Below are 16979 nucleotides of genomic sequence, written 5' to 3' on the forward strand. Positions count from 1 at the left end.
ATCAATTCATATTAACCGGTGTGAGGCTTATACAAGTTATGCTAGGCATGCGAAGAAAGTTAATTCCACAAACAGTTTAAGTTTCTCTCCCATGCCTGATAACATTAATTCGATACCAGCAGCTTCCTGGGTCCAGTCACTATTATGTGTAAGGGAACGGAAACTTGGAAACTTAGTTTGAAACCCGCATTCACCACAGTTGGTATTGGTGTACCGAACAAATAATCATTACGGATCCATTCACTTTGTTTCCCGTGTTGAGTTTCCGTCCGCATTGTCGCCCCTTGCTATTATTTCAACGAACAAATATGACGTCACCGGGGCACGGTGTCTGTTTATTGGCCACGTAATAATGGAACCACGACGTCACCCCGGTGGTTTCGGGTTCCTATCTAAAAACAAAAAGTTAAAAAAAGTTAAGTGAATTCCACTCCTACGTTTGTGCACGACGTATCCAAACTTGGACATAACTGTGGAGAAACAGCCTACGTTTCCCACGACTTCAGAAATGTATCCGTTGTGTGTTTCCGATTCAATGAAATCACAATTCTGATTCTTATTCTACGTCATGTTTATTGTAAGTAGGCGTCAAACCCCAAAATATGTCGACCACTTAACGATACAAGCTCAAGTTAGGTGGTAACTTAAGGAGAAAGAACTCCAAGCATTCCTCGCCTCCTGCAATAAGGGAAACGGATAAAAGTTGATTAAGTGGCGCAACCGCAATGCTTGTAGTTATATATATTACACAGGTTACGCAACGAAGTGTTTGCAACGCAGCTGTTACGGCTTCCTATGGGCTGGGAATTGTTGTTTCAAACTGTATGACAGCGCGGAGTTAAAAACTCTTAGATTAATTCTCAAAGATCGTCACAGACGTCCAGCTACGATAACATGTTATAAACGAACAACCGGTTTTGCTATAAACCTATCATTTTCAATGAAACCAGTAGGACAGGAAAACACACACAATGCGTTATATTCGCACGGCTATAAATATACCAAGGTATAAACGTGACAGCATTGAATTTGAATCAATGCTTCGTTTTGTTCGGTTTCAAAATGCAGGGTTTTGTATCATACCCGCCGATTGCTCTGTTTTTCACTTACACGCTGTATTTGTATTTGGTTCCCGACCTAAGCCACAGGAATTCGGTTTGAAACGCAGCATTTTGGTCGGGCGAGATTTTCCGCTTGGCGAAATAGTTACGGTGAGATAATGACACGTTTTGGAGTTTATTCCGGATCCTGTTGAAACAGGCGACCACTCCGGTTGAAACTATGCTCTTATGCAGCACATAACACACGATGGGAAAGCGACAAACACGCAGAAAGACACCTCACGAGCTGCTGCTCTATGCCGGTGGTTTCTGACTGGAATGCAATAAAAATTTCGGCGCTTGCCTGCCGTCAATGAAAACAAGGCGTAAACAACACAAAAAGTCCGCATTCTTTCAGCCAGTTTTCTCTTCACGTTCCTATCTCAAGCTCTACCTATTATCACATTGATCTTGAAGATCGTTGGTTTATGATTGGAACAAAACGGCCTTTGTGTTTACTTCATGCATCCGCTTATGGTAAGACGATAATTCGCTCGTAATTAGTGGCGGCGACCCACCGCTCATCCAATCTAGCGGCGTTGTTGTTATGTAATAAACCAATGCTGTTTTGTCGCCACCTTTATATCGAACCAACATGTTTACACAAACATCTTATGAAGACCAAACCGACCAAAGGCCTGAGGCGACTTGTTGTTCAAGATTTAACTGTAATTTAATGATTAGTGACACAGCGCGAAAAATAGCCGTGTGACTGCTAAAATTTACCCAATGACGTAAGAAAGCGGGTGATAGGCTTATTTTTCTCTGTTTTTATTCCATGGAAAAAGGCCCTCATGATATGACGCGGTTCCAATTCAAATCAAGTATGGACTGGGTAAACATAGGATGACACGCCTGGTGCTTAGCGAACATAGACCCACGACTTACCCAAAGATTAAAGCAAAATCCGGCACGCCTGCCTCGATTTCTATTTTCTCGTTTGAACCGTTGTGAGTGTAGCGGCTGTGTCAACACTACACCAGTAGAAGGTAAACTTCCTGTACACGATTCATGTATGTCGATTAAATCACATTAAATGATCCGCAAGCGCCAAATCGGTTCAGAAACATCTCCACAGCCGCCCGCCCATGATCTGTTTTGCGTCCTGGCTGTCTGTCTTGCTTAACTCTCAAGCTCGGCCCGGATACAAGGTTGTAAATAAAGTTAAACCGCCGTCGAGTTCAGATACCACTTTTGCCACGTATATTTTTAACTTATCGGCACAAGCACTTATTACCTTCTATATATAACTATATGGTGTATACTAGGTCGGGATAACGTGGATAACGTAAACACAAAATATCCCATATTTCCTAATCGTGTTTTTAAATTAACAACACTGTTTTGAAGTCGTGAGAATATGGTAGTATTTAATTCTTTAATTTTCTTTGTTTGGTACCAAATGGGAAGGGAAATAAAAACATTGTAAATCTGATTATAACGTTTAGATTACTATATGTTAAAAGTAGGCTACCAAAATAAAACAGCTTCCGCAAACACAAAGGATCTAGGGTTTAAGCCCCGCGTGAGCAAACGGAAGGTCATGAAAATTTTAAGGCTCATGTAAAGCCGATATGTAATCGTTAGCCGATACATTTGGCAGCAATAATTAACTTGTTTCAAGTGTTTAATGGGGAAATTTATTTAAAGTCCTCTTGCTATCCCATTAGCGGAGTCAATTAGCGCTGCAATGAGCAAACAAATCTTTTTATCGCCTGGTTTGCTTAACTTTCGTAGCACCACCTCGCGTGTGCTTTGTTGCCACAATTCCCTTTCAATGTGAATTAGTCATCGTCGCTTACGTAAAATATCGTAGCTCATTATATTTCGAACCTCATAATTTAAGAGTAATACTTATGTGTTCAGTATGGGCATTTTCTAGAACAGACAGAACGTTTATTTTTCTCGGCATCGCCTTATACAACGATTTGCGTCACAAAATACTGTCTTACGTCATAGCGCGAACAAATAATCTCCGACCTTACCGTCGCCGCTTTCAGTTCATCGTTACGCGTGAGTGAATTTTACCGAAGTGTGTCCTGCATGTCGTTTTTACAACACAAGACCTTGGTACTTGCGTATTGTTTTTGGGGTCCCAGCGGTGGGACCCACGTCATAATTGCGTTCCGTTTTGTGATGTGAGTCACTCTGCATACAATGTGACGATTTAACGTATTCGCCCGCAAGAAAAACTCCGCTTTAGTCGATTACCTGAGCGAAGAAAGATAAATGTTGTTTGAACTCTTCAGAGTCGGATCGTTAAAACTGTTTGTTCGGCTAAGCTAGCACGTCTTATTCTTACGTCACAGTCGGGCACGAAATTTGTTCCGATTCGTATTCCGTCACAGAATCTCGATATATGACGTCACAATTTTTACAACTTCCGGGTAGTTTCTTTATACCCAGATATTGATTTCCGAAAACTAAACAATAAAAATATCAACCGGACCCCATAGTTACAGTCGCTTCCTTTCATATTTTTTCGTTTTGAAAAAAATAGGCGCCCGCCACCCCGGGGACGTTTTATTTTTAGCCCGGCAATCACGACCAGGAAGTCGGCCGATCTCGTTGCCTCGGTCGTGCTGCCAGAATGACTTTCCCGCAGAGACGTCCTTTTGTTTTCAAGCAGTTGAACATGGGCGTGAAATCAAGGCACAATTCGCCGCTCGATATTCGCTTTATAACTCGTATATTTTTAGTATCAAACAGCGATCGTGGCTCTCGATGATTTCGACGATCGTCTCGTACATCATCCCGCGGCGGGTGTCAGCTTTGTGACGTCATAGATAGTGTAGCAGCCCCCGAAACGCGTTATTATCGAGTGACACTTTCAAATAAATCGCTGCACAACGTCATGAGCTAACGACAGGCTTAAGAGAGCGGTTAAAGAAGAATAATAATTAATTCTGTTATCGCGATCGGAGCGTGCGCAAACCGTAGCTTTACCTCTTGTCTGGTTTGCTCACAGGCCAGTCGTATCGTCTGCAACTGGCCTGGCCAAAATCTGAAGCACCCTTGCCCGTCAAGTGAATTTATTCATCGCTTATGCAATCTACGGTTCAAGCGTTGACTCATGGACTGACAGGAAAGATCAAAAAGAGCTTCGAAATCAAAACTTGAACCCCAATGACGTCAACGGGCAAGAAAATACGCCAAACAGTTCGAACATATAAAGCAGGGCGCAGGTGCGCTGCACAATACGTGAGATCTTCAATGTGTAGCCTACCGCAAAAACTTAATTGATTCGTGAGGGTTTGACTAAATTTTGCAGCAATTAGCTGCATCTGCACTTCAGGGGTTACAGGGATGTAGTTCTGTGTGTTCGCTTACCTCAACTATCCCTGTGTATTGTACCACTTATATGTTTACCCCTGATTGATACTCCAATGTTCATGCTGCATATTGTGTTGCAGTGTGTCGATGAGCAGGCGTCACTTTCGTTCCGTTTGGTCATTTTATCTCTTTGAAACCCTAGACTTGTCGCACCCATGCAGTCAGTTCCCAAGCCTATCAATGTGTGTAGATAAACATAGACACTTGTAACAAGCAACTGATGTACAAAACATTAAATCTTTTGACCGATAGCTCCAGGAACGCCAATGAGTCATTGGTTAGATCACAGCAGTATTAGATAAGCAAGTTACATATGTGGTGGTGTAGAAGTGCGTAGTTGGAATTAAGCAAAACCGAACCTGACACTCAGTTGTACACAGTAACACGTCCACTTTATAATCGAGCGCTTTCTTTTGCGTCATAACATTACCTCTGCATTCAATCATTATTTAGTTGCCGGACTTAGTGTTTTGTGATGAATTGTTTGTGCGGGTTTTCATTCAATTTCAAATGCAGGTCTCTCGCTGGTCGGGTTTGGACCACCCGGAGTTTTGCTGGAAAGTTTTGTTGAAGTAGACTACGTGACTGGCGCAAGAAATTGTTTTGGGCCGTTTTTTCAAAAGCTGGTGTTTGGTTTCACGCTTATCTCGATAATTATATGGTAGAATATGTTACAAGGTTGTATCAGGTTGAAACGGTCACCGCTGTCTTATATGCTGAAGTAGAAATGAAGGGAAATGTTTCAAGTCAAGTCCATTCAGATGTTGTGGACAAGTTAGCGTCAAATGTATAAGATGGAAGTTACTTCATAATCCTTAGTGTGGCACTTAATCGTGTTTCACGTAACAAGATCAAGGTATTTTTAACCAAAACGTGCGAAGTTGCCGACACTTACGAGAGCCAGATGCCAATTTTGATAAAAAATAGGACTTTTCTCGAAACTAACTGACAAATAACGTTGGTCATTTAGTGCGGCAAGATACATATATTACTCCCGCACATTAGGGCCGCACATAAGCAAACTAAAACCGCTACGATCCGAGGAGTGAAATTTTCTCTCATTTACTGCCGTTTGTTTCGCATATTTTATATCAGCGTGGTGTCTACACACCTCATGAAATTTTCTCCTTGCTTTAGTTATTCGCCATCGAGGTACAAATTAATTAGGCCGACTCTGCGGCTCTCCTTGTTGAATAATATCCAGTTATAACGAGCAGACTTATTGCTCACACACCCGGCCTGCGGTCTGCCTTTCGTGGCTCGTCACTCTTATATACACATTCGCAGGAACGTTTTTTATAACAATGCAATAACCAACCCAAATTACTGTGGGGGATTAATTTGTAATAAACCTTATTTCGCTTGCCACAATCACGTACATTGTGCCACAGTAATGTAATATCGTAGGATTAAGTGGACTACTTTAAACATGCCGCGTGTTAAAATGAGTTGTAAAACGGCATTTAAATTCAGATAAAGCTCAGTTAGAAGTAAACTGCAAAGATACAAGTTTTGAGAAATATGAGTTGTAACATATTTGAGAGTGTGAATCAGTTAAATCACTAAAAGAAAATTAGCAAAAACACTTTACAGGTATCTTATTTGGGGCAAGACGGAACTGTTATAGGTTTTGGGTTGTTACTTATACATTGTATGGGTTCTGTGGTGTATTTTGAGCGTTTTATTAATAACCATTACCGTGGTATGTGTGAAATAACTTAGCGGTCGCCAACTTACAATGCATCACATTGAAATATTTCGGTTTCTCGTCGGTATTTTCTATATCTAACGTAAGGTTTATTTTGTGCAGCGCTTGTGAAACGCCGGGAGAGCGAGGACGGCTTGGAGCAGAGAGGGTGGGAAAAAAAGAGAAACCCGCAACAAAAGAAGGAAGGCGCCTTTAATAAAAGGGAGAGAATGTAGAGGTTGCAGTCGATAGACAAGGACGCGTTGTATTGGTGCAGAATGAGTTTTATTTTGAGCTCATGTTCATATAATGGTTTAAAGACTCGCTGTACAGCCGTAAAGTTGTTAGGTATTATAGGGCAGACTACAGTGTTTAGGAATCTTTCAGCGCATAAGTGCCGGCTCTTTTCATGTAATCTGGTTCTCATTTCGTGGATATATATTAGGGTGTGCCGGGCGCCACACCGATGCTCGGAATAAACGATTCAGCTTCTCCGGTATATTTAAAGTCGGTGGATTCAGAGCGAATTGTGTTTGCCGACATCTATTCCTATGTGTGCCCACTGAGCCGGGGAAAGCACACAAACCACCGATTTGGAACAAGCGGTTATGTGTTATACGTAAAAGCTCGGAAACGGTGCGGTCAGCGACAAAAGGAATACGTAAGTTTCTATTCGTGTGCTTGCAATTGACTGAAGCGCAAATGAATGGCTGATTGTTAGTTGAAACGATTTAATCTCACCGTAATCGCGTATTATACGTTCGAAAGTTCATCCGGTTTTACGACTTGGATCCCACAATGACGTCATCATATGCGGTCACCAATGCTCCAACCTTGCAGCCTCGAGGCTTCAGAAAACAGCGCCGTTAATTCTGCTCTGTTTACTGCTGGAAAGAGTGCCAGCCGTTTACGCAGCGTTATCGCACAATCTCTACTGGATGGCTTAATGCCTTGATCGCCAAGGGCAAGTAAGATGGCGTTTGTTGCCTTGAATGTGTACGAAACATGGCGTCTCCTATTATTTGTCAGCGACCGGATTTTGGGCACGGATCGTCGCTTCCGAGTGATCACAAACAAAACCGCTTGACACATTAACCGGTTACGTCATTGCGGTGGAGTCGTAACGTTTCGTGCGAAGGAAAATAAATTAACCGTCACGTCGTATGGAAAGGTTAAAAATAAAAACGAGTTTATTAGTTTATTTGCGTTCAGCGTAATTAACGTTTATTGCGACGCATTCGGCCTTAATTATTTGCTAACAATGACTAATTGTCAAAAATCGACCTGGTTTCCACTTTCACGGCTCGTTATGAAAAACGCGAGACGGAAACTCGCGATTAATTTAGTAAGAATTTGAACAGAGGCTGCTTCGTGTATGATGATGATTGTGTTACTGTGGTACAAAGGTGTCGGGGGGTCGACTTTCATGCTGGAAATCGTTTCGCTGGCCAAGTACACAGGTGCCGCGTTTAATTAACTTTTCCCATTGTTTTCGCCGTTTTCGCTTACGCCTGACTACAAAGGGGTTTTGACAACTATCGCGTATACGCTTTGTAAGGTTCGATATTGTTTTGTTGCGCTGAGTGGTGTCGGTATCCTACCCTCATCAACGGATGTTTATCGTGTACGCTGTCGCTTAAGTTTCGCCGTTAAATCTAAGTTAAGTCAAGGAAAGGGAAATGGGCAAGCCGAACCGAGCAGTAAGTTGTTGTTTTGATTATATCCCCCCCCCCATCTAGGCTGACATTACTTTCATTACAACCGCAGCAAGTTACATAAGCGCTGGGGCATCGAGCGTTCTGCTTGGCCGAGCTTGAATCTGAGTCGACTGAACTAAAGGTAAAACAGATCGGCTAATGGCGTTTACCACAATATTGTCTTTGTTCTCCGTTAATCGGGCGACCGAGTAAGCAACTTTCGAACGCCGCGGCGTCTTTGAAATTGATCCTTCACGAAACTTCGTTGTGAAAAGAGCTCGCTGGCGAATAAAGCGAGTAATTATGTCTTTACTATCGGAGCGACGTTTTAGTTTTTGATGTTTTGTCCATTTGATCAAGTTAATCTTAATCGGGTTGTTGGCGAAGGGAAACCGTCTTTTCAATTTACAACTGTCACCTTATACTCCATAACTTTGCCAAAACAATTGACAAGGTGTGTCGTTGATAAGGGATCGGGTTTAGTCATCACTTTATAGGAGCAACAAACTTCTTATATTTCAATTCTATTTTCAGATTTATAGCGATAGTGTTACTGTTGATGGTTATTAAGTTTGGAACTTTACTGAACACCTGATCGCATTTAAATAAATTATTTATGAAAGCTTCCAAAGACAACAGGCTACACAACGATTTCTAAAGCGGCATTTCGTGCCAAACGCAAAGAACAGACACTATGTCAATGTTAAAAATAGTTTTCCTTTTCGTATTTCTGAGTACAGTGGGAGCAGGGGATGTTGGAAAGGATGTTGATTTCGTCATCCCGGTAAGGATGGAAGAGGATTTGAGCAGAGTTGCAGGGTCAAAACATTTTAAAAGCCGTCACACCGTGACGCATGAAACAACATCAAAACACACCGTTCACGAGGACGAGTTCACGAGACCTGTTTACAAGATCCCAGCCTTCGGTAAAGATCTACTTGTAAGACTGGAGAAAGATAACTCGTTGGTCGCCCCTTCTTTTACAACGAGTTACAGCTACAGCAACGAAACTGTCAACGATATGAATACATTCAAGCAGCCTCTTCTACGACATTGCTTTTATAAAGGAACCGTCCTGGGCGAGCCAGAGTCTCAAGTAGCTTTAAGCATCTGCGACTCCCTTACCGGGTCCATCTACACAGACAGCGCTCACTACATGATCAAACCAACCAAGAACGCCCACCTGCCGAACAAGGCTTACCATTCGGTGCACAAAAGGAGTGTAGGACGTTGGAGGCCGGAGATTGAAGAGACACCTCACTGCGGAGTCCGCGATACAAAACACGAGTCAACTTACGAGAAGACATTTCTTAACTCCCCACTGGAAGAGCTTGAAAATATGGTAAGCCAATTGCTCTTATTGAACGCGCATTTAAATGCAGTTTTGTGTGATTTTTAAAACAACACGAAATAACAACGACGCTTATCTTTCGCAGGTATCCAAAATTACGAACCGTGTTCGTCGCTCAATTTCGACTTCGGAAAACTTCAAAGAACCTGTGGTGGCTGAAGGCGTTCGGGCGAAATCGCGGTCGAAGCGCGCGTTCGATTCACAACAACATTACATCGAAACGTTGGTGGTTGCTGATGCGAGCATGGTGGAAGAACATGGGGACGACTTGGAACATTATATTCTTACTCTAATGATGGTTGCCAACCGTGTGTTCTCACACCCCAGTCTTGGAAGCGCTATTTCGATCAGCGTGGTTAAGGTAAGGGTCACAAGTTTGACTGATTTTAAAAGCGTGGATGATTCACTGGTTTAACTGATGTTTATTTATAGATAATGGTTCTCCATGAGGATTCAGACGGCCCTAGAATCACACAACATGCCCAACACACACTGCGGGAGTTTTGCTCCTGGCAAAAACGACACAACACACCAGATGATTCAGATCCCCAGCATTATGATTTAGCAATACTACTCACCAGGACAAACCTGTGCGGGGACACGTGCGCAACTCTGGGTGAGTTCTTTGATCTTTGCGTTAAGTTGTGTGGGGCGTGCATCTGTCATAGCTTGGTATTTGAACCGGCAGTCATCTATCGACTTAAATTATGCGGCGGCCTCAAAATGTACGGGACAAGTAATTTAAAGGAGTGCTGGAGGTGTGCCGGCCAAAAAGATTGCCTTAATGTCCGCCATTTACTAAACAGTTAAACAGATCTGGTTCTGCAATCACTCAAAGGCGGTGACAATTTTATAATGATCGGGAAATGAAAGAAGTTAAATTACGTAAATCGCGCTTTGAGGCGATTTCCGCGTATGCCTCGAAATTTTGCAAACTCGGCAAGCCAGCAGAGAAAAGAGGACCTTTTTTGGCAAAGGTCACTCGCGTCTCGTTGCAAGACAGCAGCCATTATCCGACTGTTTGTTTTCGCTAGCTTTATCGTGTACAGCAATCGCGATCTTACCTATGCCCCGATTATACTGCTTCTAGCAAACCAAGCGGATCGCTGGCTGATGTTGGTAGAGCGTGACTGTATCGTGCGCAACCCGTCAGGCTTAAGTTGCTCGTATCTTGCCCACGTATGAATGCATTTACGTGTCTTATGTCGCGAAGTGGTTTCATTTGGGAAGAGGTTTTGATTGAAATCTGTTCACTGGCGTTCGGTTAGCGATTGGGGTAAATTTATAGTAAACGTGATTTAAATCTTTTGGCATTTTATTGCGCATAATGTCACTTTTGTTTGATCGTGAATTGAGATACAGCCGAGCTTAGTTTTGTTGCGGGCGAGACTATCGAAAAAAACGAACAATGCCCGCATTGTATGGGCGTCTGCCGCAGGGCAAAAGGCGCGTGGGATACTTATAAGGCGATATCTCCAAAAAGCGACGCTTCTGCCTCGCTTACCATTTAACCCGCTGCTAATTTCGGGCCTCCAAATAAATTGTAGCTTCAACCATCGGTTTAATTGTTAGATTAACAGGATGTTTATTACAATTCACGTTTATTACTTAACCTACCACCCCAGGCACAGTGTGGTTTCTTACTTAAACTGATTTGACTTATTCGTCACCACCTAAGATCAAAGCTTCTCCCTGCAGGCCAATTATCACCGAAAATAGCTAGATAAACATTACAAATCAGCTTGTGAGGTCACCTCTTACGTAAATGTGTCGTTTCGAGTCCTTTCTAATCAGTGACAAAGCTATGAGTGTTTCCTTCAGCCGCCTGTTGCTCCGCTAAGCACCAAGGCTGGAGGCTTCAGTCTAAGTACACGTTTCCTAACGATAGTGGGATCTATTGAAGTTGGCACTCGTACAGTTGAGTACCTCGGCAAAGCAAACCTATTCATAGCCGGCAGGGACGTCTGAGTCGCATATCCAAGCGACTTGTTGTTTTAGCAGCCATTCTATTCCGAAGTTTACGTAAGCATAGAATCGCAGCTTAGGTTCAAAAGCACCCTCAGCCCCCATGGTCCATTCATTCATGCTAATTAAACTTAAACGTACAAAGCCAATCTGATTGATCTACGAGGTACGAATTATTTTGATAAGCACCGAGGCGCCGACCCAGCGTCAATGTATTTCGCAAAACATAAACCGTTCGTGACTCGTAAGCTGCTTGTACGATCCGTCCTGTTGTCTTTGCACATTCTTAAAGCGTCAAAGCACCGCCCAACAATGGCTTTTTTTTGTATTTTGGGCGCTTACGTACGTCCCCAACGTGCCAATACAACCGTGATATATTCATTACCTTCGCTTTATGAATCGTAGGCCGTGACCAAAAAAGTCGCTTTGAAATACGTCATAATCGGAAATGGATAGTTCGTATAATAATATGTTCTGCCATGAGCCGACGCGAAATTACACCGACATCACCTGTAACTAGTGCGATTAAGTTACAGCTGAACTTACGATCGTCGTGCGGTTAAATGCAGCTCAACAATGACCACATACGTTGTATATATAACCATTACGTCATCGTTTCCAAAAGTAGTCACCTGGACCAATCTTACAACGACCGAGCTCGCTTAGAGCGGATGTGCGGAAGTACGGTGTGGCTGCGATTTACGGGGAGCGAGAATAAGGCTTCTCTCTTTCGTCGTGAGCTGGTCACGCTCCGCAATTCCGCGTTTCCTAAACGTAATTGTACGGTGTCTTTGATCTAGGAGCGACTGAGGCGCTCTGACATTTTGAGGGGTTGCTCCTAGGCATGCGCGGTGATTCATCGAATAACAGCAGGGTTTGTTGTGTCACTTGACGCTCAATTGGAGCATTGTGTCGTATACAGTTGAAGATAATGTCCCTCAACTTGCAACTTTAACGTTTCAGGTTTAGCCGAAGTCGGAACAATGTGTTCGAGACGACATAGCTGCGCTGTTATAGAAGACGACGGTCTTTCAGCTTCTTACACTATTGCACATGAGGTAAAATAAATAACCGAGATCATAAACGAGACCGCATGCACACACAGCGTGTGGTATTGTATACAACAGAGAATAACGAGCGGCTTTTGTTTCAAGGTCGGACACGTGCTTAATATGATGCATGACGACAACCGACTTTGCCGAGCCAACTTTGCCAACATTGATTCAACGTCCCACGTTATGAGTCCAACCATGGACCGCGTCGACAGCGAGCAACCGTGGAGTTTATGTTCGAAGCAAGCGCTCACCGACTTTCTGGAAGACGGCGGTGGTGCATGTCTATTGGATCGACCCCAGGAACCACGGGTAAGTTACGGCGTAAAAGTTTTCAAAAACATGATGACGTTACGAAGTCGCGGGTTTCGGTTTTGCTTTGTTTATTTTTCTTTGCTACAATAAAGAGCCGTCCTGACCGCTGTCGTCACAACACATGTACACAAGCAACGCTCTTATACCGAATTAACAAGCTTAATCTCGCATTGGTAGCAACCGGCATGCGCTTATCAGCATCAACCGGCGCTACCGAAACCGCTTAAACTTCCGCCTAACAAGAAATAATCTTAGGTTCTCTAATACTGCTTAATGGGCATACAAAATAAAAACCACATTCGTCATTGATAAGGTTCGAAAACCCGATTATGAATTTGCGTGACGCTTGAGAACCAGGTCGGTTATCGCACTAGAGTGATGCTGCTCAATTTATTGCGCACAATTGGGCTTTGTTCATTATAGCTGGGTCATTAAGTGTTTCGGCGAGCAAACTGAAACCAGGTTAATGTGTAACTAATAAACGATACTTGAAGCAAAGGCTGCAAAACTGATTGCTTTGACAGTTTACTTAAACGTGTTGTAAACTTGTTTATTAACTGGGTGTTATTGCCAGGTTTATCCAAGCCAATACCCAGGGGCCATGTATGACGTGAACGCGCAGTGCAAAATGGCTTTTGGAGAGGGTGCGGTCGAGTGCCCTTACATGCGAGAGTGCGGGCGTCTCTGGTGTCAGTTTCCCACTGGATCGTAAGTTTTAACTTTCTCCTTCGTGCGTAAATTGTCCCAAGAACGGAATGTTAAGCGAAGTTGCTTTTATACAGGCGAGCCAACCGATGTCATACCAGGAGTTTCCCTAGAGCTGATGGCTCTGACTGTGCGGCTGGTATGCATTGCATGCAAGGACGATGCGTGGCCAAAGTCGCCGCCGTGCGCCCGGTAGACGGACATTGGGGCAGATGGGGACACTTCGGTGCCTGCTCGAGGTAGGTGGATAGAAAATACAAATTACACGCCTAATTTCCGGCTTAAACTCATCTCATGTATCGCTACTCAGGTCATGTGGCGGCGGAGTGCAAATGTCAAGCCGTCAATGCAACAATCCGGAGCCACGACACGGAGGCAAATATTGCATCGGTTCGAGGTTAAAGTTCAGCAGCTGCAATACAAACCCATGCCAGCCAGTCGCTGGAAGGCCCGTGCGTGACTACAGAAGTGAGCAATGCGCTACATACGATGGCCAAAGGTTCCCACTGCTTGGTGTTCAAACCGCTTCGACTTGGATGCCGAAATATACCGACATTCACACGCGAGATCGTTGCAAACTTACCTGTCAATCAGTGCAAACGGGAGCTTACATAACTCTTGCCGACAGAGTGGTCGACGGCACGAGGTAAGATTCGCCTCATTTATTTACAACGATTGCCGCTGATGTGAATGCAATTCATCATAATTTCATATTTTCTGCAGATGTGGACCCGATACAACCAATGTTTGCGTTCATGGGCAATGCATGCCAGCAGGATGTGACGGAATTCTTGGATCCAAAGCAAATTTTAGCAAATGCGGCGTGTGTGGCGGCAAGAATTCCGATTGCAAACGTATTCGAGGTAGGTATATTGGACCCCCTTGTTGTTAACACGCTATTGGCCTTGAATTGGCACGCTAGTACAACTTTACTACCCTTTCCTGTTCAACAGGCAAATACAACAAGCGAGTCGCCGGCTATAACAACGTAATAACCCTTCCCGTCGGCGCGGCCTCGATCAAAATTGAGCAACGCGGCTTCCACAATAAAGTTTACGACGGAAACTATCTTGCTTTGAAGAAACCGAACGGCCAATACATTCTCAACGGGGCGCTCATACTCTCAACGATAAAGAGGGACATAGAAGTGAACGGTAAGTTGCCTTTAATCCATACAATGTCGTGGGTTGGTGCCAGTTTCCGTAACTATCATGATCTATTTTTAGGCACCGTACTTCAATACAGCGGTGTTGATGTTCCGAATGAACGGATACATGCTACCATGCCACTAAAAGAGCCAATTACGGTTCAACTACTGAGCGTTGGCGTAGCTGGATCAAAACTTTTGCCTCCTAGAGTTAAATACAGTTATTATGTGAGCGCTCCTAAGCGTCGTGCTTCGCGGAAAAGCAAAGCCAAAGTGGTGAGTCTATTTTTAACTTAAATTCGCCTCGGCAGACAACGAGATGTTAAAGTTTGTTTTGCTTTCGTAGCCTTCCTCAAGATCCGCAGTGTCGGACGGGTCTTTGGTTAACCGAGGCATTGGTCGCCGGATAAAGTCGCCTTCCGCAACACCTGGTTCGAATCATGGCCCACCACGTTGGGTGACAGGGAGATGGAGGAAATGTAAGGCTTACGGAAAGCGAAAGTGTGGCTCTGGGTGGCAGAAAAGAAGTGTCACGTGCAAGCAAGGGAAACGACGTGCAAGAGGGTAAGAGATGTTATACTTTTACATTACATAGGCTTACCATATATATGTATATAGCTTGCGGATTAAACGCTTAGAATGTGACGTTTAAATATAACTGAAACGCTTCGGTTGATTAAACACTATAATCACCACCAAAAAGTGAGGCCGACTGTACACGATTGCCGCATACAAGGAGTGTATGTAGATTACTTGACACCGGTTGTTTTTAAAACAACACACACGCATGGCGAGGCTTAGATTTCTGAACGTACATCCCAGTTGATACATGTTGCTTTGTTTGTTACGAATATTCGTCCAGGCGACGAACAAACGATACATCCCCTGCTGACCAACAGTCGCCCAACTTCCGAAACGAAAGCCGCTGTGTCGCACGATTGCTATTGTTTAGTCATAAACGACATACGCAATTACGCCACCTCATAGAACAGTTATGTCGCTTTATATTGGTCCCATGGTGTTACGTTTCATGTCCGACATCGAACCCTACCCAAAGTAAACGAAACTTGACGCGATACTTCGATTCGGACACGTTATGAGAAATAAGGTCGAAAACACTTTGGCGCAAAACATCCGTGTTAGGAAAGTTATTTACAAGATCATTCTCTCTGATCGTGCAGCAACGCATTCCGGGCTCGCCCGCTGATACAGATATCGTATAATTGCGTTCGAAGCACCAGTGAGGATAAGACGAACTCTTGGCAGGAGAAACGCCATCTTATTTTCGAGCATTTGAAGTGGACGTTAATACGCAGATTACACGAGACACAAAAGATCTTTTGAGCACCACCGCTCAATTATTTCGTGATAAATTTCCATTCGAACGAACAATTAACAGATTTGTAGCGCAAATCGATTCTAATACAGCGATTATTCTAAAATCGCAGATCAGCGCGCTTAGACAATGCCTCGTGAACCGCCCATTATGCAACCCGCTTTGCCGAATATCGTGCTTGAAATTTCGCAGCATACCCTGTCATTAGCTGAAAATAAATTCGGAATTTCTAATTTTACATATTTTCCCAGGTGTACCGGTAGTAAACCCTTCGACCGCCTTCCCTGCTTTATCAATGCTTGTCCCACCGTCTCCACTAATGGCCGAAGAAATCACTCTGGCCGCTCAAGACCCAGTCCAACCGAGCGACCAATTTGGAACTCAGGATCATGGGGTCCGTGTTCAAGGTCTTGCGGCCTTGGTACAAAAATGAGGTTGGTCCGTTGCCAAACCAGAAGCGGCCACGTACTCTCTGAATCCCGCTGCGAAGCTGGAACGCGGCCGTCCGAGGCTCACGGCTGTAGGCTTAGGAACTGTACGTGAGAAAGATATTACGACTGTTGTCCCAAAGGGGCAATTTCCCCGCCAAAGGTGCGAAGCCGGTCACGCATAAGGAGACATGGATAAGGCACTTAGGAGTAATGGATTCAACCAAATGTCACTGTGATGTTTCTTTTTGTACTTTTTTGATCTTTTGCGTAGATTTTCCTTCGCTTTGTAAACACATACACAAACCCTCTTGTTGTTTTTTTTTAAGTTCGTTGTCCCTAAATCAAAGCCAACTTGCGTGCCCATTTTCCGTACTATGTTGATATCCCGAGGTGTCCGTTTCTTCAATAATTTCAACTTGATGAAACCAATCAAGTTAATTTTAAGCCAAAATATCTTATTTGTAAATATTTAGTTTCCAATTCGTCTTTCTCGGTCGAATTTTGTGGGCGCCATCTTTTCTTCTTTTTGATTTTTAAATTATTTATGAAAATATATTTTCTTTAGAAATATAAACTTAAAATACCAAATCGTCGTTCACTGTCATTGAAGATATTCCAGGAATTTTAGTTCCCAGCCAATTTCATGAGAAGAGGTAAATAGCGAGTGTAGAGACCCCAGGAGAAGCCCATCAGCAAAAATAACAAATTAGAATAGACTTGCCGGGCAAGGTTACAGACTATTTATAACTTCTAAAATATCAACCCTTCGCCGTGTCACTTTGCTCTTGAGGAGTCTCACCCATAAATGAAATTTTGTAAACAAATTCCGCCTCGATAGGGAGGCCAAGAGGAAACCAGGC

General features: G+C 43.6%; 1 protein-coding gene across 1 annotated transcript; it reads left to right on the plus strand.

The window, feature by feature from the left end:
• Positions 1–8322: 8322 nt before the first annotated feature.
• Positions 8323–16748, plus strand: zf(c2h2)-84 (zinc finger (C2H2)-84). Its single transcript, XM_002121948.4, has 13 exons — positions 8323–9159; positions 9254–9529; positions 9601–9784; positions 12097–12191; positions 12288–12497; positions 13075–13208; positions 13283–13444; positions 13516–13851; positions 13929–14068; positions 14159–14359; positions 14432–14628; positions 14699–14916; positions 15940–16748. The coding sequence occupies exons 1-13, from the start codon at positions 8512–8514 to the stop codon at positions 16229–16231; spliced, it is 3093 nt and encodes a 1030-aa protein (XP_002121984.1). The 5' UTR covers positions 8323–8511; the 3' UTR covers positions 16232–16748.
• Positions 16749–16979: the final 231 nt, after the last annotated feature.

This window comes from Ciona intestinalis, chromosome 11 (genome assembly GCF_000224145.3).
Source record: "Ciona intestinalis chromosome 11, KH, whole genome shotgun sequence".
Taxonomy (NCBI): Eukaryota; Metazoa; Chordata; class Ascidiacea; order Phlebobranchia; family Cionidae; genus Ciona; species Ciona intestinalis.